Source organism: Amblyomma americanum, chromosome 9 (assembly GCF_052857255.1).
Source record: "Amblyomma americanum isolate KBUSLIRL-KWMA chromosome 9, ASM5285725v1, whole genome shotgun sequence".
NCBI lineage: Eukaryota > Metazoa > Arthropoda > Arachnida > Ixodida > Ixodidae > Amblyomma > Amblyomma americanum.
Window position 1 is genome coordinate 107,285,733 of NC_135505.1, and position 19,994 is coordinate 107,305,726.

At 50.3% G+C, this 19,994-nt stretch overlaps 1 protein-coding gene across 1 annotated transcript; it reads right to left on the reverse strand.

The window, feature by feature from the left end:
• Window positions 1-3: 3 nt before the first annotated feature.
• Window positions 4-19,337, reverse strand: LOC144103567 (uncharacterized). Its single transcript, XM_077636250.1, has 7 exons — window positions 18,885-19,337; window positions 16,645-16,980; window positions 10,996-11,285; window positions 8,129-8,386; window positions 6,955-7,080; window positions 1,456-1,602; window positions 4-33 (listed from the first exon to the last, which is right to left on the reverse strand). The coding sequence occupies exons 3-7, from the start codon at window positions 11,206-11,208 to the stop codon at window positions 4-6; spliced, it is 774 nt and encodes a 257-aa protein (XP_077492376.1). The 5' UTR covers window positions 11,209-11,285; window positions 16,645-16,980; window positions 18,885-19,337.
• Between the last annotated feature and the right edge of the window lie 657 nt (window positions 19,338-19,994).

Sequence of the window (19,994 nt, forward strand, 5' to 3'; positions counted from 1 at the left end):
AGACTATATTTGAATGGCGTAAAGGATCAAATGCTGGAAGACAAAGAGACAGAAAAAGCGTCCCCTTGTCTTCCTGTGTTTGTTCCTCAAGGCAATTCAACTATATTATGAACCCCAACTAGCGCAACAGCAAGCACTTCAGGAAACAGACAGTCATGTAAAAGGCAGCAGCTGAAGTCAGGTCTTCGTTCCGCTGTAAACTGCCATCTGGGCCAATCCATGTCTCGTGGATGTGGCACAAGGTATTTACTAATGTACCGCCAGAAACACAGTAGGCGTGTTGACTCAACCTCTATGAGCAGTACCAGAATGCATCTGGAAGCGATGCCGCTGTTTGAGAACTTGGGCCACATTTGCAAAAGCGGAATGTTTGCTGTAGTTTCCATAAGGATGCTTAACACACACAGCAACAGTGGCATGAGGAACTGCTGGATTTGCGACCCGGAATTAAAAATCACGGAAACGCATGAACCGACGGATATTCGCGAATACCGAGCCTGGGTCAGGATGCGCTAAACATTACCTATGGGCCAGGCTTGTAAAGTGGGGTTTAAGAACATCAATCATAAGACATGTCAGTGCTTTCATGCGAGCTCTTCCCACCCGTTGGCTGGATTGTTTTAGGACCACGCATACTCAGTAAGTTATCTTACGCATGCATACATAAGCTCACCGATACGATGTCCACAGCTCACACATTTTTGTACAGACCGCGCTGCAAGAGCGGCTCAAGAAAACTGGTCAACTCCATAGTGCCACCGCAACAATGCCAGGTACCCGAGTATAGAAATGGGACTATGCGGTGGCGGTTTACGGATTCTCAGATGGACGAAGACTTTGCTTGGTTTAGGATAAGAAGGCGGTGAATAGTTACGTTACAATGAACCCTACCTGATACAACGGCTAGTCCGCTAAAGTAGCCCGCCAACGTGAAAGTGCACCAAACGCGATAGCAGTCTGCCACAGAACGGTGATCACGAATCTCGTATCCTTATTTGACGTCGTGTTTCATAGAGTATACATGCAGAATTGCAAGCCACGCATAAACGATACGCTATGCAAACAGTGGAACTCTATACAGTGCAACCTCGTCGATACCTGCGTATTAGGTCACAGAAAGATTCCCATTTTCAGTTTCATCGTCATCATAAGCCGGACTGTGTTCACTGCAAGACAAATGCATCTCCCATATCTCTCCAATTAACCTTGGCCTGTGCCAGCTGCGGCAACCGTATCTCCGCAAACTTCTTAATTTCATCTGCCCACTAAATTTATGCCGCCCGCTGCTACGCCTTCCTTCTCTTGGTATCCAGTTCGTTACCCTTAAGGACCATCACTCTCAGACGCAGCATGCATGTTTAACTTTCAGTTCCTACTGACAATAGCTAAAGATACACGCACGGTGCAATGAACCGATGACGTTGGTATTAGGACGCGACTGCTTCGAGCACTCGCCTGTCGTGAATGCAGACTGGAGCCCAGGACCAGGCTGCTCCACTGGCGCTGCGCGCCACAGTCTCCAAGGCCCTGCTTAGAGTTAGAGGCTTCCTGGGGTAATGACATGCAGACCATCTGCTCCAGGTTGGTCTCCAGTTCGGTCAGCTGCGCAGCACACCCCGCAAGGAAAGTAACTCAGAACGTTTCACATTCGCACAGAGGAGGATTCCGCACAGCGAGCGACGTCATAACTTCAGCTCTGGTTGCGCAAGTATACTTTGAATGCACCATTCATCATCATCATCATCATCATCAGCCTTACTACACCCACTGCAGGGCAAAGGCCTCTCCCATGTCTCTCCAATTAATCCTATCCTTTGCCAGCTGCATCCACCCTTTGCCTGCAAACTTCTTAATCTCATCCGCCCACCTAACCTTCTGCCGCCCCCTGCTACGCTTACTTTCTCTTGGAACCCACTCCGTTACCCTTAAAGACCAGCGGTTATCCTGCCTTCGCATTACATGCCCTTCCCAAGCCCATTTATTCCTCTTGATTTCGACTAGGATGTCATTAATCCGTGTTTGTTCCCTCACCCACTCTGCCCGCTTCCGATCTCTTAACGTTACACCTATCATTTTTCTTTCCATGGCTCGCTGCGTTGTCCTTAACTTAAGCTGAACTCTTTTCGTTAGCCTCCACGTTTCTGCCCCGTAGGTGAGTACCGGTAAGATTATGCTGTTGTACACTTTCCTCTTGAGGGAAATTGGTAAACTGCCACTCATGATCTGCGAGAATTTGCCATATGCGCTCCACCCCATTCTTATCCTTCTAGTTATCTCCCTCTCATGATCAGGATCAGCTGTCACTACCTGCCCTAAGTAGACGTATTCCGGCACAATTTCTAGGCTCTCGCTGCCAATTGTGAACTGTTGTTCCCTTGCTAGGCTGTTGAACATTACCTTGGTTTTCTGCATGTTAATTTTTAGACCCATCGATCTGCTCTGCCTGTCTAACTCGTTGATCATGATTTGCAGTTCACCTCCTGAGTGACTCAGCAAGGCAATGTCATCAGCAAATCGCAGATTATTTAGGTATTCTCCATTTATTCTTATTCCCAACTGTTCCCAATTCAGGCCTCGAAATACCTCCTGCAAACATGCGGTGAACAGCATTGGCGATATCGTGTCTCCTTGCCTGACGCCCTTCCTTATTGGAATTTTATTGCTGACTTTATGGAGGACTATAGTAGCTGTGCAGTTGCTATATATATCTTCCAGTATTTTGACATAAGGCTCTTCTACCCCCTGATTACGCAATGCCTGTATGACTGCTGAGGTTTCCACTGAGTCGAACGCTTTCTCGTAATCAATGAAAGCTATATATAGAGGTTGGTTATATTCTGCGCATTTCTCTATCACCTGATTGATAGTGTGAATATGATCTATTGTGGAATATCCTTTACTAAAGCCTGCCTGATCATTTGGTTGATTAAAGTCTAACGTTGCCCTGACTCTATTAGCGATTACTTTAGTAAATACTTTGTAGGCAACGGATAGTAAGCTGATCGGCCTGTAATTTTTCAAGTCCTTGGCGTCTCCCTTCTTATGAATTAAGATAATGTTTGCATTCTTCCAAGCTTCTGGTACAGTCGAGGTCATAAGGCATTGCGTATACAGGGTGGCTAGTTTTTCTAGCACGATGTCCCCTCCATCCTTCAACAGATCTGCTGTTACCTGATCCTCCCCAGCTGCTTTTCCCCTTTTCATTGCTTCTAAGGCTTTCTTTACTTCATCTTTCGTTACTGGCGGGATGACGCATTGCTGTGCACTGCTGTCTTTCTCATTAGCGTTCTGATTACATTGGCTACTGTACAGGTCTGTGTAGAACTCTTCGGCTACGTTAACTATCTTATCCATATTGCTAATGACATTGCCCTGCTTGTCTCTTAATGCATACATCTGGTTTTTACCTATGCCTAGTTTCCTCTTCACTGTTTTTAGGCTACCTCCGTTCTTTAGAGCATGCTCGATTCTCTCCATATTAAACTTCCTTATGTCGGCTACCTCGCGCTTATTTATTAACTTTGATAGCTCCGTTAGTTCTATTCTATCGGTAGTGTTAGATGCCTTCATGTTTTGGCGCTTCTTAATCAGATCTTTCGTCACCTGAGATAGCTTCCCGGTATCTTTTCGAACTGTCCTACCGCCTACTTCTACTGCGCACTCCGTAATTATTGATGTCAGGTTATCATGCATTGAATGAACATCAAGATCATCTTCCTCAGTTAAAGCCGAGTATCTGTTTTGCAGCGCTATCCTAAACTCCTGTGCTTTCCCTCTTACGGCTAACTCGTTAATGGTATTCTTCTTCGCTAGCTTCTTCCGTTCCCTCTTCAAGTCTAGGCTAATTCTAGACCTTACCATTCTATGGTCGCTGCAACGCACCCTTCCGAGGACGGCTACATCCTGAATGATGTCAGGTTTAGCGCATAGTATGAGGTCTATTTCATTTTTAATCTCACCATTGGGGCTCTTCCAGGTCCACTTCCTGTTTTCTCGTTTGCGGAAGAAGGTATTCATGATCCGTAAATTATTTCTATCCGCGAATTCGACTAATAACTCTCCCCTGCTATTTCTAGAGCCTATCCCATAGTCACCTACCGCGTGGTCGTCAGCCTGCTTCTTGCCCACCTTCGCATTGAAGTCGCCCATCAGTACAGTGTACTGCGATTTTACTCTATTCATTGCTGATTCTACGTCCTCATAGAAGCTTTCAACGGTCTGGTCATCATGGCTGGATGTGGGTGCGTAGGCCTGCACCACTTTCAGCTTGTACCTCCAATTCAGCCTAATTACTATAGCTGCTACCCTCTCGTTAATGCTGTAGAACTCCTCTACGTTGCCAGCTATATCCTTATTAATGAGGAAACCCACACCTAGTTCTCGTCTACCCTCTAACCCGCGATAGCACAGTATGTGTCCGTCCTTTAGTACTGTATACGCCTCACCTGTCCTCCTAACTTCGCTAAGCCCTATCACATCCCATTTAATTCCCGCTAGTTCCTCGAACAGCACTGCTAGGCTAGCCTCACTAGCTAAAGTTCTAGCGTTAAACGTTGCCAGGTTCAGATTCCAATGGCGGCCTGTCCGGAGCCAGAGATTCTTAGCACCCTCCGCTGCGTCACAGGTCTGACCGCCGCCGTGGTCAGTTGCTCTGCAGCCGCTGGGGACTGAGGGCCGAGGGTTAATTGGTTTGATCATAGAAGGTTGTGGCCAAGTACTACACCAGGGTGGGCAAATCCTGCTCTGCCGAGAATATTTAGTCTCTATTATATACGTCTGCCGTTGCGCTACGAAGAGGAAACGCGGGACAAAATTTCAACAATATCTCAAATCGCTAAGCTTGTGCTCCTAGTGCCTACATACCCGCTGCGCCGTCCACGGCACTACCCCCCTAACACGCCACGAACTACAGGCTACAGATGCTTAGATATTATTTTCCCGCACTACTCAGCCGTCTCTTTGATGCAGTCATTGGCATTAATAAATGCAGCAATGCTTACCTCCGGGCGTTCTTTCACTAAATAATTGTCTTTTTTATGGTTTGGGGTTGTCATGTATTTCTATACGGTCGAAATATGCAGGCTCGTTGAATGCCTAGCGTAACCCGTCAGCACGCCAATATCATGTTGTACTCATTCATGTATGTTGAAAATTGTTCTTTATGCGTTGTCATTGTGTTCACTGCAGTGAAATTAAGTGCTATATTCTCTGTATATGAAATGTTTAAATATTGCTTTCAGTGCATGTTTTGAATTTTGTATATTACTTGTCATTTATGTTATATCGCGCGCTTAGTTTGTGTTTCCGCTGTTCATTCATAGATTCTGAATTATACCTTAGGCTTACGTATGCCTTTCTTGTTTGCATGTGCCCAGTGGCGCCACTGTTGAAGGATGTAGTGGGCCTCGGGAGCTTGTCAAGCTACGGCTTTTTTTCCCGGGGCCCACTGCTCTCTCTAGCAAGAAATAAATAAACTGAAATTGAAATCTGCGACAACAGGTCTCGCGCACAACCTGGACACATTTCTTATTGTGTAAATAGTTTGTACATATTACTTCTCCCCCTATCCTCTGTTCCTGTCCCCTCACCTCTTTCATTTCATTTCTCCATTCTGCCTGCTGTCCTTTATATCCGCTGCCCCAGCTCAGGTGCTTCAGTATCGATGGCAGATGTCGGGGCTAGCAAAAAGCTTTTCCTTCCTTTTTACTACTACTTTTAATAAAACCACTACCACCACCACCACAATAGGTCTGCTTCAGTATCATACATGGGCAGTCTGCCGACACTCCGTATACATCTTGGGAAGGGATGCCGGTTTGGACACTAGGCCTAACCATGGGAACATTGCCGCATACGCAGTGTGTTCCACTTTTTTTTCGCTGCAATATTCCCGAAAAAATAGCCCTTATGAAGGTCAGAATATGAAATTTGTAGGAATGAGCATGCTAATATCGAGTGTGTGGAGTGAACAGAGAAGACCGTACGGAACGAAAAATTAAAGAAGGATGACTGTGATGCTACAGTCATGTAATGAGGGAGGACGAATAGATTGCAAGGAAGGTGAAAAAATTTTAAGTCGATGGGAGAAGGCCGAAAGAAGTGCCAAGACGATGTGGAGGATTATCTAGGGGTGAAGAAGCTGAAAAGGGAATGGCTTAATGAGAGCGTGATTTGAACAGGATGCATCCACATCAATGACCCCATATAGCAACGGGACAAAGCATTCTAGTTCATTTCCGACCTTACAGCAAATCAGACTCCGCGATATGTTGGAGGAGGAAGCCAATGGGGCAGAAACCTGAAAGAAATCACGAATACTCCGTTCGACTACCATAAACCGAGCGATAGCGGCCTGAAAAATTCACAGACACTTAATTCCATTATGCATTGACAATACGATAGCAGTAGCAGCTGCCGATTCCTTTATTGGTAACCTTTGTAACTTCCTGTCTGGTGATGTCACTTCCGGCCAGTGAATGGGGGAATTTTATGGCCGGCGACCATTTTGGCACCATGGGGCTTCTTATGCTACTGCACTGATATCTACCAGCAAATCGCCTTTTTTCCCATCTCTGCTGCGTTCAAAAACGGTCGTAAAGGAAAGACAGGAGCTCACAGAAGAACACGCATCGTTTGTGTCTTGCCAGTGCCTCCTAGAAAAGAAAGGCATCTGCATTCCTCCTGTGACATCCTACATCTAGCTCAGTTAGCAAAATCACGACATGAATATAGAACACAATGTTCAAGATCTTGGGGGGCGTCGCTTCTTATCGTACCAGGAGTCGCTTCTTGAGCCTTGTGTTATAAATTCATGCCGTAATATAGTAACCGGGCTAGGTGCGTGACGTCACACGAGGAATGCAGATGCCTTTTCTACACTGGTCCTCCCCTTCCTTGGACCTTAGCTTTCGAACACTGGCCTGAGACGTGGGGCATATCCGCGGGCTTACGTACCTGGGCGAAGTCTGCAACCAGGCTGCCGGCCGCTTCGGTGTCCACGAACAGGTGGTTCAGGCCCAGGGCGCAGCAGTCACCGTACAAGGAACGCAGCGCCGAGTTATCGTGCCCCGGCGAAGGAGCCTGCCACGGCGCACGCAGCGCGGACAGGGAAGGGAAGGAGAACGGGATATATCTGGATGGCTTAACCTGTAAATGCGTTAGCATCCTGAAGCGATAGCGGAGACAGGAGCCTTTAAAGCAGAAGGAAGGGGCACAGAAGGAGGTACATTCGCTAACAGCTAGTACTACTGCCTGGTCATTCTGCCCGTTGGCATTTAGAAGATTTCAAGCCTATAGTCTATCCCACTTCTTGCAGCGGAGTGGAAGTTTCCAGAAAAGTGTCGTTGACTCCCAAACGCGTGAGGAAAACAAACTTGTGGAAGCTGTCCCCTCGTCTTCGTAGACTCCGCTTAATAGCAAGTCGTTGCGAGATGGAGTACAACCATCGGCACCCTTAGGCATCGGGAGTTAGCACACCTGGAATCAAGGCCCTGGACGGAATCAAGGGCGTCAAAAAGGGGAACCATTGTGCATGAACGATAAGGTGAAGCTATCGGTTCTTATACACTCTGGGAGAATAGCTGGGGACACCTCCGAATTCTACAACCGAAAGGCTGTCATGTGCTTTCTGTCGCAGCCTTTATACTGACTGGCATCACTCCTCCTACATGTCGACTGGTATGAATACAAGGCGTGACCGTTGTACGCCCTAAGCGAAGACCCACATTCAACTTTCTGGCCAATGATAATACAGGTAGTTATGTGGAATAGGTGTGCTCCAGAACAGTCCCTACTTAGGAGACCCACTTAGGCCTGACCAATGCCAATGAGACAAGGATGGCCTCTCCACGTCCTCCTTTCCCGAGACATGACGTCACTACAGCGAGGTCGACAAGGCATGGAACAGCGCCAGTGTGTAGGCAGTGTTGACCTCTCCTTAGGTGGCCCGTTGAGGTGGCCCTCTCACGCCTCTAGGGAAGAGTCGCTAGGATATAGAGGTATCACCCTCACTTATTTGGGCTGGGAGCGAAAAGTCAGGATTTGTTTATATTAATCGTATAAAAATGACTGTTTAATTGCGCACTAGAGATGAGATACCTAACCAGGAACTCTGCACTCCGGCTCGTACCATTTCTTCTTTTTTGTCGCCGTCAGCCTGCTCCTCGCGCCTATTGGGTGCCTTGTCGTCCTCGTTCCGTGCGCCGTGGGCCACGAGATCGTGCATTAGGTGGAGCGTGCCCACTCTGGGGAAGAGGGCGAGAAGGTCCGTCATCGCATTCAGGTTGTGCACCACCGCGATCGTGTCGGCCCCGGCGCAGAGGGCAGCGGCGGCCTCGCGGAAACGCTGCGAGCAGCCGAACCGAGGACACCCCGCGAACACCGCCACCTGCAGGGACCGTCAGCGACACCCCTTAGCGTTGGAGCGGAAGAGGACGGCTGTAAAGTCGAGCGCTGAATGACGCAGAACATGCAGTCTCCAAATGACTGCTCCATCAGGACGACCCTGGACTGCCTGGGACCACGTGATCTTGCTTGTTTCATCATCGTAACCATCAGCCTGACTACGCCAGCTGCAGGGAAAAGACCTCTCCCACGTCTCTCCAATTAACCCTATCTTTTGTCAGCTCTGCCTACCGTATGCCCGCAAACTTCTAAATCTCATCCGCCCACCCAACTTTCTGCCGCCCCCTGCTACGCTTGCCTTCTCTTGGAATCCACTCCGTGGCGCTTAGGGAACAGCGGATATATTGCATTTGCATTATATGCCCTGCCCAAGCCCATTTCTTCCCCTTGATTTCGACTAGGATAACATAACCGCGTTTGTTCCTGACCCACTCTGCGCACTTCCGGTCTCTAACGTTACACCCATCCTTTTTCTTTCCATAGTTCGGACTGTTGTCAACTTGAGCTAAACCGTTTTTGTTAGCTTTCATGTTTCTGTCCCGTAGGTGAGTACTGGTAAAATAAAGCTGTTGTATACTTTAAAGCTGATTAAGCTGTTGGATACTGGTAGACTGCCTTTAAGGCTTGTTTATTAAAGTGCAACGAAGTTGAATACCGACGGAAAAGCGCTAACAGACAGGACACAAAGAAGGACACGCCCGAACCAGCCCGACTAAGCACTTTTCTGAAGTTGAATAACCGGGCTTATTCTGGAGAACTTAAAACCGTATGTGAACCATCCGCGTCAGAATTCGATAGAACCCCCGAAAGCAACGGCAAATGCCCATCGCGGAACTTCTCCAACCAATGACGCCGACCTACAGTCAAGACGTCGCGGTAAACTGCCTTGAACGTACCAGTGTGCGCCTGCTAACGGCCATGGCAAATGCAGGACGGTTTGGCGCGATGTCATGACAACAGGCAGACGCCATAGTACTCGTACGTGACCAATAATTTGGACGGTATTCATAGCTTCGTTTTCAGTGCGAAAGCACTTGTAACCGCACAGTCCGAGTTTCAGCGGTGTGTACGCCTACGTATACATGTGAAAGCCTCCGCGTAGCAAGTGTAACCGGCTCACTGGGTCAGTGGACACCTCAATCGTGCTGTGAGTAGGCGGTGGTTTGTCCTACAAATTGAGGAGTTATGCGCTTTTCCTTTCCTCGAAGCCAGCGGAAAGTTGACTAACGTTGATTTTGAGCAAAAGTAAGACGCTTAACTGGCTCTCTGGAACCGTGGACACCTCAATCGCGCTTTAAATTACGTGGCGATGGTGTCCACCTCCAAAAAAACCGTCATTTTGCACAATATTTTGGGCCTAACAATGCTAAACAGCCAGCCATTTTTCCTCGCAAATCGGAGGTCTGGAAGTTTTCACTGTAGTCTGTTTTAAGTTGTGGAGACTTTCCCTCACGACTTCCACTTTGGTTAGCTTTCTCGCGGTGCACCCTGCCTCGCTTTCGCCTCGAGGAGGGTCGCGCCACGTAGCTCTCGCTGGTTAGTTACCTTAACTAACAAGAGAGGGCGCCGGCGTCGTAGCGAAACGAGCGCCAGAAACGGCGTGATTGCTGCGCGCACGGGAGAGCACATTCTCTCTTGGGCTGGGACGCTCGTCGGGGGCTGGCGCATCGCCCGCAGCGCTCCGCTCTCCGCCAGCGGGGCGAGGCCTCGTGGGGAGGAACGTTCTCCCGCATCTCTTCCCTTCCTGCCGCGGAGTATCCCCTGCCCTAGCGTGGTCGAACATTGGCTCGTAACCGTGCTGGTGAGTCGGGTGATCTCGATTCCTTAGCATATTTTGTTGCTAGCTGGCGTCATTGTTGTAGCAATAAATGCGTGTTTGTGTCAGCCAGACTGTCGTTTCTTTGTTCTCTCACGGCAAGGCCCGCAGTGGTCGGTAGCGTACGCGATCACGGGGTGGGGTCCGGGCGGTTTTGCAATGTGTCAGCCACAATTAAATGGTAGAATACGTATATATTTGCCTAATTAAAACCCTCACAAAGTCCGCCCCAACGGGACATCAAGCGCATTCAAATTCATCTCGATCCTCTCAATGTACAACAAAAGCTGAGTTCCAGTGCCGAAAATACCCTCCTTCTCACACCCAGGACGCTATCTCCAGGCGTCAGGTCAAAACGAACATTTTTCCTCACCTCCACAAACTTCACGTCATGCACCCAACATTATACCCTGACACATGCCCATGGCGCCAGGTCCACCCAACACTCTTCCGCATTTCGTCCGGACGGGGGCGAAACCGAACCACTTACAGACGTAGTACACGTCATTTGAGCGGTGGGAGGCGATGCTGACCAGCGATCGTATCGAGGAACATAGAGCCATCATAAAACAGGTCCGCCTGACAGCCCAAGCCAGTGGAGCCCTGGAATGAGGACCCCACCCACAAGCGTGAAGAAACATTCCCCTGATTTTAATCACCAAAGCTTACCTACCTACTATATCTTTATCAGACTGCGAGGTTATCTGTGGACTTTTCGCTGAAACCGTACACACTAAGCTGAGAGAAAGGAGAGTGGCCGAATGGCGCCTACACACCTCTACGTCGGTGACGCGAAGCTGTCCCGCCTGGTGTCCGGCGACCAGTGTGTCGCGGCTGAGGCGCAGGAAGGGTCCGCTGCGGTGCACTCGGATTCCGTCGGGCAGCGGCTCGAGGAGTGACCACGGCTTCCGCTTCTTGACGAGCACCAGGTCCTCCTCGGTGAGCACGTCGTGCGGCTCGAGTCCCGTCAGCTCGCGGAAGCTTTGCATGGCGCCTCCTCGCCTCTTATCGCCGGCCCTGCCCGGAGCAGCCGACCGGCCCCTTTATGCCCTGCTGCCCGCACTTTCTGCCGTGGATAGAAAGAAGGCGCAAAAAAAATAACGTTGAGGTTGAAACAGGGCTGGGAGACGTTTCGAGACCACACGAGTTACCGTACCCAACAATTCTGCGCACCCAAGAGGGCGGACTATGTCTGCCGCTTTGAACGAAAGCAGAAGATTGGACAGCCGTCGCTTTAGCTCAGTACACCAGGTGCAGCACCGGAGGCGAAATTCGGAGGTCTTGGTTGCGGATCCAACTGGCGGCATGTGGTTTATTTTCTTCTGCTTTCTTGTCAATTATCTTTAACCGATAAAATATTTACACTATTCATCTCCAATAACTCAACGCTTCTAATTAAACAAAAACATTCCCTATGCTCTTTGGTTTCGGTAGCTGTTGGCCTCCGTCATGTATGTCATAACGAGCACCTCTTTTCATTCCTTTGTTTGCTGAATCCTAGACAAAAGCAGTTTTGAACAAGAAATAGTGCAACGGATATTACTGGTGAAGACGAGGTGAACGAAGTGTCCCGGAGGTGCGTGTGCTCCGGGCTTAGGTGCTCTGTGCGGGTCCGGTGCTCTTGACCTGTCTGCTGTGCCCGGGACGTTCTTGTGTCATTCCCCCCTTGGACCACGTAACGTCTTTGGTGGAGGTGCGGATTTTACGCTGAGCACACCACGCAGCTTCGTAGTGGTCGTCAGGCCGGGTCTACCACCATTCCCTCCACCCGGCGAGTCAAGGAGCCCCACTACCGCTTCTTTCGTGATCATGGCTCCTCCTCACGACCCCGGCACATTTTACGGCACTGATGGCACGGTTGTGGAAGACTGCCTTAGCCTCTACGAACGCGTCAGCACCGATAACAGGTGGGACCTTACGTTAATGCTCGCCAATGTCACCTTTTATCTCAATGGCACGGCACGGGTGTGGTACGAGACCCACGAGGAAGACCTCACAAGCTGGGACACCTTTAAAGAGAAATTTTTGACGCTATTCGGTAGGCCTGATGACTGCCAGCTCGCCGCCAAGAAAAAGCTCGCGTCTCGAGCACAATCTTCGACAGAAAGCTACGTGGCCTACATTCAGGACGTCTTGGCTCTTTGCCACAAGGTCGACGCTGCTATGAGTGAGACCGATAAGGTGGGCCATGTTGCTCAAAGGCATTGCATATGATGCTTTCAGCTTGCTTGTTTATAAAGACTGTGCCACAATTGACTCGATCATTAAAGAGTGCCGTAAATTTGAGCAAGTGAAAGGCCGCCGCATTCCGCAATCGTTTTCTCGCCTTCCTAACACGGCGGCGACATCTTCCTGCGAGGAACAGCGATCGCCATCCTGCGCGCCCTCGGACGCCCCTGTCGTCACCGATTCAGTCACCCGGATCGTCGACGTGAACTGGAGGCCCTCGCACCTGTCATATCCCCGCCATCCCTCCCTGACACTACCCTGCCCGTTATGTCGCTTACTCAGGCTGTCGTCAAGCAAGAACTGGCAAACCTGGATCTTTCCCCTCAGGTGTGTTCCATTGGCCGCACACCCGTCCACCAGACCCCTTCCCCTGCTTTCCGCCCCACCTACTACTCCAAGTCCCGTTACCGCACTCCGGCGGAATGGCGCACGGCTCACGTCCGACCCATCTGCTTTCCCTGCTCCCGCGATGGACATATCTCTCGACTCTGCCGCAGCCCTTGGTCGTCGCCTCCGCGCGCTGTCTTCTCCAACTACCGACCTGACCCTCAGCGCCGCTTCTCGCCGCCCCCTCCCAGCGCGATCAGTCTGCTCCTTCCTTCCGGAATTCCCGCTCACCGTCGCCCCAAGGCCGTCGCTCACGCTCACCGCAGTTGCTCCGTCTTTCGGCCACTGCCCCGTACGTTCGCTACACTCTGGAACACTAGCTGATGCAGCTCCCGGAGGCGACGCTGCATCAATGACTCCGACCAGAAATCCTCTACTGACCACTCGACCGAACTTACTGGACGTCACAGTCGACAGTTTTCCTGTGCGCGCCCTCATTGACACCGGTGCACATGTATCTGTGATGAGTTCTGCCCTTCGTCGTCGCCTCCGCAAGGTGCCTACGCATGCAACGTCCCTCGTGCGTGTGGCGGATGGAGGCACACCTGCTGTGGAAGGACTATGTACTGCTGGCATCATGGTTGCCGGCTACAGTACCCCGGTTCAGTTCACCGTTTTGTCCACCTGCGCCCACGACCTCATTCTCGGCATGGATTTCTTCTCTGACCATTCAGCTCTGATTGACTGCTCGCAGGGTGTCCTACAACTAGAGCTCCCACATCCCCGTTCCGAGCACGTCGATCCTTCCCTCCGCCTGTTCAATGTAGACAATGCTCGCCTGCCCTCTGAAGCCGCCTCCTTCGTTGCACTGACACCCCCCCCCCCCCCCCGTTCCCAGTAGCGACTACCTCGTTGCACCTAGTATCGATCTCCTGCTGAGCCGCAACGTTTCTCTGCCCTATACCATCGCCTCGGTCCAGGTGAACACACTGTCTCTCCCGTTCCTACTGGCCGGCTAGGACGCTGGGCTTTACGTCTACAAGACTACTACACCATGGTCTATAAGTCCGGTCGGCTACACACCGATGCTGATTGCCTCTCCCGATATCCCGTTGACTCTTCTGACCAATCTGGCAGTGACTGCACGGCTGACCTGTTCTAGGTCTCTGCTATTACTCACTTTGGCGAAGAGCAGCGACGGGATATCGAGCTCCGCTCTATTATTGACCGCCTTAACTCCTCCCCACCTGACCCTGCTCTGCGCCGGTTTGTGCTGCATCATGACTCTATACTGCAGAAGGCTGAAACCCGCCGGCCCCGTCCTCCTGGTTGTTGTGCCAAAGCAGCTTCGCACCGATGTCCTCCACCAGCTCTATGACCTCCCCTCTGCTCGACATCTGGGTGTCTCGTGTACTTACGCCCGCGTGCGTCGTCGCTTCTTTTGGCCCCGCCTTTACCAGTCCGTACGCCGCTATGTTCGTGCCTGCGCCCGTGCCATCGCCGGAAACGTCCTGCCACTCTCTCGGCGGGTATGCTCCAACTTGTTGATGTGCTCCCTGAATCGTGTTGGCTTGGATCTTCTGGGTCCGTTTCCCGAGTCCACCTCCGGAAACAAATGGACTGCCGTTGCCACCAATTATGTCACTCGCTACGCAATCACGCGGACCCTCCCAACCAGTACTGCTACTGATGTTGCCGACTTTCTCTTGTACGACCTCATCCTCCATCACGGTGCACCCCGCCAACTTCTCACCGACCAGCGGCCGTTGCTTTCTTTCTAAAGTTGTCGACGACATTCTCCGTTCCTGCTCGTCTAAACATAAGCTGACAACCGCCTATCATCCCCAAACCAACGGCTTCACAGAGCGCCTCAACCGCACTCTCACGGATACGCTCACAATGTACGTTTCCCCGGACCATTGGGATTGGGACATTGCCCTTCCATAAGTGACTTTCGCCTACAATTCTTCCCGTCATGACACTGCCGGTTACTCACCGTTCTATCTTTTGTACGGCCGTGAGCCCAAATTACCATTGGACACGCTGCTTCCGACATCTCCTTCACCACCTTCTGAATATGCACACGATGCAATTGCCTAGGCTGACCACGCCCGCCAGCTGGCTAGATACCGACTACAAGCGCCGCAGGCCTCACAGCAGGACTACTACCACCGCCGCCATCGCATGGTAACTTTCTTCCCTGGAGCCCTCGTCTTGCTTTGGTCGCCATCACGCCGCGTCGGGCTTTGCGAAAAACTTCTGTCCCGGTATGTTGGCCCATACCATGTGCTCCACGAGGTCACCGCTGTCACCTACGATATCACCCCGGCCTTCCCGGAGACCACCTCCCATGCACCTCAGCGTGACGTTGTTCGCGTCTCTCGCCTCAAGCCCTACCTCTCGCCATCCGTTGCCACGCCCTAATCTACACCGAGACGGTGTTTTTGCGACCGGGGCCGTGCAATGGATATTCTTGATGAAGACGAGGTGGAAGAAGTGTCTCGGAGGTACGCGTGCTCCGGGCTTAGGTGCTCTGTGCTCTGCTCTGTTCGGGCCCTGTGCTCTTGACCTGTCTGCTTTGCCCGGGGCGTTCTTGCGTCGTTCTCGTCTTGGACCACGTAATAATTGTTTAGAGAACGCAATTCTTTGATACATTGTAAGATTTCAATATAACAATCAATGTAGCCGCAGATCTCCCGTCGGCAGGATTACATTTTTTTTGTGTTGACGTTCTCGCTATCGCCAAAAGGCGTTTCCCATTGGTTTTCCATGGAAGTATTAAATACTCGATGCCAGCGAGACAAAAACTTTAAAAGAAATATTTTTCTCCACATCGAAACAATGGACCCTTACTTTCAATATTTCCATAACATTGCCTTAGTTTCCAATATTCAAAATTTTTGTCCACGAATGCTGGACATCGATTGGGTTGGAATGGGTGAAAATGTTTTCACAATCTTGGGATCCTATGTCGTGCGCCGCAACTTTAGGAACTCCACAGCTGTTGCTGCTTAATTAACGCTCGCAAAGCAACAAACATTCTGGAACCTTTTGCGCTGACTTATTGTTTTTAGTCTTCCGTTGCTGATAAAACCAACTTTGCTGTCGCAGTCGACATTTAGAAGGAAACGAAAGGAGAATTTTCTTATAGCTTTTACACCTATGCGAGCACTAGGCGACAATATCATGGCAGTGAAGAAAGCAGGGTATGTTGGAGGTAAACGAAAGCGCAACCCCCGCGTTCGCTGACAGGGAAGCTGCGCAACGTTTCCTAACGGAGAAGAGGATCCACGCTGTAGCTCAGAAGTATACTAGGCTACTCTGAGCATCAGTGACGCCAATGCCTTTCGCAACCTTTTCAGCCTCCGTGGAAATTAGTTGGGGAATAGTGGCTCCGAAGACGGAGAAGGATGCTTAGGCAGGACTGAATAGCATGCAATAACTGTAGATTCTGCGGTGTTGAAAGTGACAGGGTGGATGTCATGTGACGTGCAACTTTGTCCATGGTGCCAGGAGGTGAGTATTTAGAGGTTATAGTCGCAAACAATTCACACAAGAAGCTGCGAGTGCGCATCAAAGGAGGCCTTTGAGCCAAAGACATCCGATGTCACGTTGACCTCCCTTCACTTGCTAGCATGACATCGCATTTGGCTGGCAGATGTCAGCCGACTGACCCCAACGTCACGACATTAGGTCGGCGCCATTGGTTGGAAGGGCCGCCTTCGATGCGCACTTGCCTCTTTGTTCTTGAATCGTATCAGACTATGGCATATTTTCTGGTATCGGTTGCAGCAAACTGCGTAACGCTGAAACTATTAGAATTACTGGTGTAGATTTACGATGACCAAGAAGACTTGCTCTGTACTGACCTGCCGACGTGCGCCTCTGGTCAAAGTAGTGGTTCCTGTTCGTCCTCGTCGCGCTCTTGTTTAGATGGAGAATTCTTTGGGAGGAAGTGGTGAAACTGGTTGCGTCATGCACGAGGCGTCGGCCGGTGTTCCGTTCTCACGTCCTTCTGGATAATACTTGAAGTGGCAGAGCTTAGTTCGGTGTGTTCCGGCTTCCAGGGGCTCGCCTGAGTCGCGGCGGTCACCACCTCAGCTGACCGAGACAAAGCCGTGGTTGGTGGTGTGGGGGGCAACGACCGCCTGCCAACTCGGCCTGACAGGAGCAGCAGCTGACCGGCTCGATGGATCGCCGAAGTCCTGTGGGCAGAAGAGAGACGATCAGAGAAAAGTGGTTTTGTGGAAATGGGAGGCGCAATAACTGTCTCCCTTATCGCAGGACACCTCACCCGCGTCGTAAGAGAAGGGAAGAAGGTTGGACTGAAAGAACCTGAGAGAGAAAGGTGCCACAGTGGAGAGCTTACGTAATAGTAATAATAATAATTGGTTTTTGCGGAAAGAAAACGGCGCAGTATCAGTCTCATATATCGTTGGACACCTGAACCGCACCGTAAGAGAAGGAGGAAAAGAGGGAGTGAAAGAAGAAAGGAAGAAAGAGGTGCCGTAGTGGAGGGCTCCTGGATAATTTCGACCACATGGGAATCTTTAACGTGCACTGACATCGCACAGCACACGGGCGCCTTAGAGTTTTTGCTCCATAAAAACGTAGCCGCCGCGGTCGGGATCGAACCCGGGAGGTTCTAGAATAATTTCGAACACCTGGGTATCTTCAGCGTGTGCTGCTTTAAACGACAGGCAAAAACGCAGAAGGCAAAAACTGGCTTAATGCAATGGAAGAGAAGCAGAGTGTAGAACTATATCCAATTTGAAAAAGGCAAATCAGTAAGATCGTTTCCGATTATGGGCATCCCACGCGCCCGTCCTCATCTTCATCATCCTGACTACACTTACTGCAGGGCAAAAGCCTCTCACATGTCTCTGCAGTTAATCCTGTCCTTTGCCAGCTGCGCCCACTCTGTGCCTGCAAACCACCACCTAACCTTCTGCCGCCCCCTGCTACGCTTTCCTTCCCTTGGAATCCACCTGGCTATCCCCTCACTTCTTTCATTTCATTTCTCCAGTCTGCCTGCTATCCCTCTATTTCCATTGCCCCAGCTTAGGTAGGTGGTCCCCCTAGCGATGGCTTCTTTTTCCTTCGTTTTTATTACTAATTTTTAATAAACCACTACTGCTACTACTAGATCAGAAAGAAATCGCTCTATGATAACTCAAGAGACAGTGCACCACTCTTGAAGTTACGTCAGGGTGTCTGAGAACGCAAAGCTACAAATAGGAATTTGGGGATCTTTAACGTGCACTAACATCGCACAGCACGCGGGCACCGGAGGAAAAACGCTAAGGCGCCCGTGTGCTGTGCGATGTCAGTGCACGTTAAAGATCCCCAGGTGGTCGAAATTATTCCGGAGCCCTCCACTACGGCACCTATTTCTTCCTTTATTCTTTCACTCCCTCCTTTATCCCTTCCCTTATGGTGCGGTACAGGTGTCCAACGATATATGAGACAGATACTGCGCCATTTCCTTTCCCCAAAAACCTATTATTATTATTATTACTATTATTAACCAAGAAGATGACGCATGTGCAGTGTGTGGTGAATCTGTAGGCAGTCATAAAACTTCATAACATTTAGAAACAATTGAACATTTTATACTCGAATCGGATGGTACCCATCCCGATGTCGATGCAGGCACAGACACTCTCCCTGAGGCCTAAGGTTTAGTTTGGTTTGTTTTATGGGGCTTAATGTCCCGAAGTGACTCACGCTATGAGGAAGGCCACAGTGAAGGGCTGATATGAATTAACCTTGTCTACTATTTTGCCTTGATGTGTTGTTGCCCTTATGGCCTAGAAAAATTGAAGAAAAACGATAACTGCTGTTGAGTGATGCGTGTCGGGAGGGGGAGAGAATGAAAGGAGGCCGACACCAATCAGACGTTAACAAGCCTTCATGTCTGCCTCCTACTTGTCTGTACTTGCCTGAATAAAATATTTTGACCTTGAGTGTAGACCATATCCGTCAATATGTTCATAACGTTATCTGACACAATTCTACAGCTGCCTCAAATTAAAAGTGCTATCCAAGAAAGCTGGACTTGGCACCTCACAACGCGTCTGCGTTTCCGTTTCAAAAGGAAGACGCTCACCTGGACGACAGCGTCTTCCCGGCTGTAATGAGTGGCTGGACCCAGGCGTTGCAGTGGAACACGGCGTTTCCGAAGGTGCGGTCGCTTCCGGGCACCTTGGCCGGCGCACAAACGCAGTTATGCCTCAACAAGAACAGGGACACCCGCTGTGAACGCCGCACTCACACGCCGAAAGGTACGAAGCAGAAAGAAGTGGCAGCACGCCGAATGCACTACACCAATTGTTCAAACTATAGCAGTGCCCGCTGTCGTGTTCGGCAAGTGGTCGGTGCTCTGAGGAGATGTGGGACACGAGAAGCCGGTTTTGAAGTGACTCCTAGTCGTCGAGGTAGACCGCTTATTTTTCTTTCTAAGAAAGCACCGGTGACTTGAGGGCACAAGGTCGAAAACAGAACAGCACGAACAGAATTCCTACGAGAGACTGACCGGCATGCACAGTACGTCCCCTCGCGCTTTGTGTCGACGAAGACTGGCACGCGCACCGCTGTCCATTTCTTCTTCTTCCACTCCCTTTAAAAAGAAGGAGAAGATTTTTGCTAGCCCGGGCATCTGCCATCGATACTGAAGCACCTGAACTGGGGTAGCGCAAATAAAAAGATAGCCTGCTATCCTTTATTTCCGCTGCCCCAACTCAGGTGCTTCTGTATCGATGGCAGATGCCGGGGCTAGCAAAAATATTTTCCTTCCTTTTTACTATTATTTTAATAAAAAAACATCCAAAAAACCTCCCTTTCCCTCATAAGCAGGCCCCGCAGTGGGTACACGCTATTGTCTTCCTGAGGACAACAAGCATGCAGCGCCCGCCCAGCTGGCCCAGTGGTTAAAGAGCTCGGCTACACAGCCGGAGTACACGGGTTCGAACCCAACCGCGGCGGCCGCGTTTCTATGGAGAAGAAACGCAAAGGCGCCCGTGTGCTGTGAGATGTCAGTGCACGTTTATCATATAATGATATTGGTTTTGTGGAAAGGAAATGGCGCAGTATCTGTCTCATATATCGTTGGACACCTAAACCGCGCCGTAAGAGAAGGGATAAAGGAGGGAGGGAAGAAGAAAGGAGTAATTTCGACCACCTGGGGATCTTAAACGTGCATGACATCGCACAGCACACG

Coding starts and splice junctions, on each gene's coding strand:
- LOC144103567 (XM_077636250.1), bottom strand. CDS start 11,208: ATGCAAAGCTTCCGCGAGCTGACGGGACTCGAGCCGCACGACGTGCTC. Junction 8,387..10,995: donor TTCGCGTCACCGACGTAGAG/GTGTGTAGGCGC, acceptor CGGTCCCTGCAG/GTGGCGGTGTTCGCGGGGTG. Junction 34..1,455: donor CCAGTCTGCATTCACGACAG/GCGAGTGCTCGA, acceptor TTTGTCTTCCAG/CATTTGATCCTTTACGCCAT.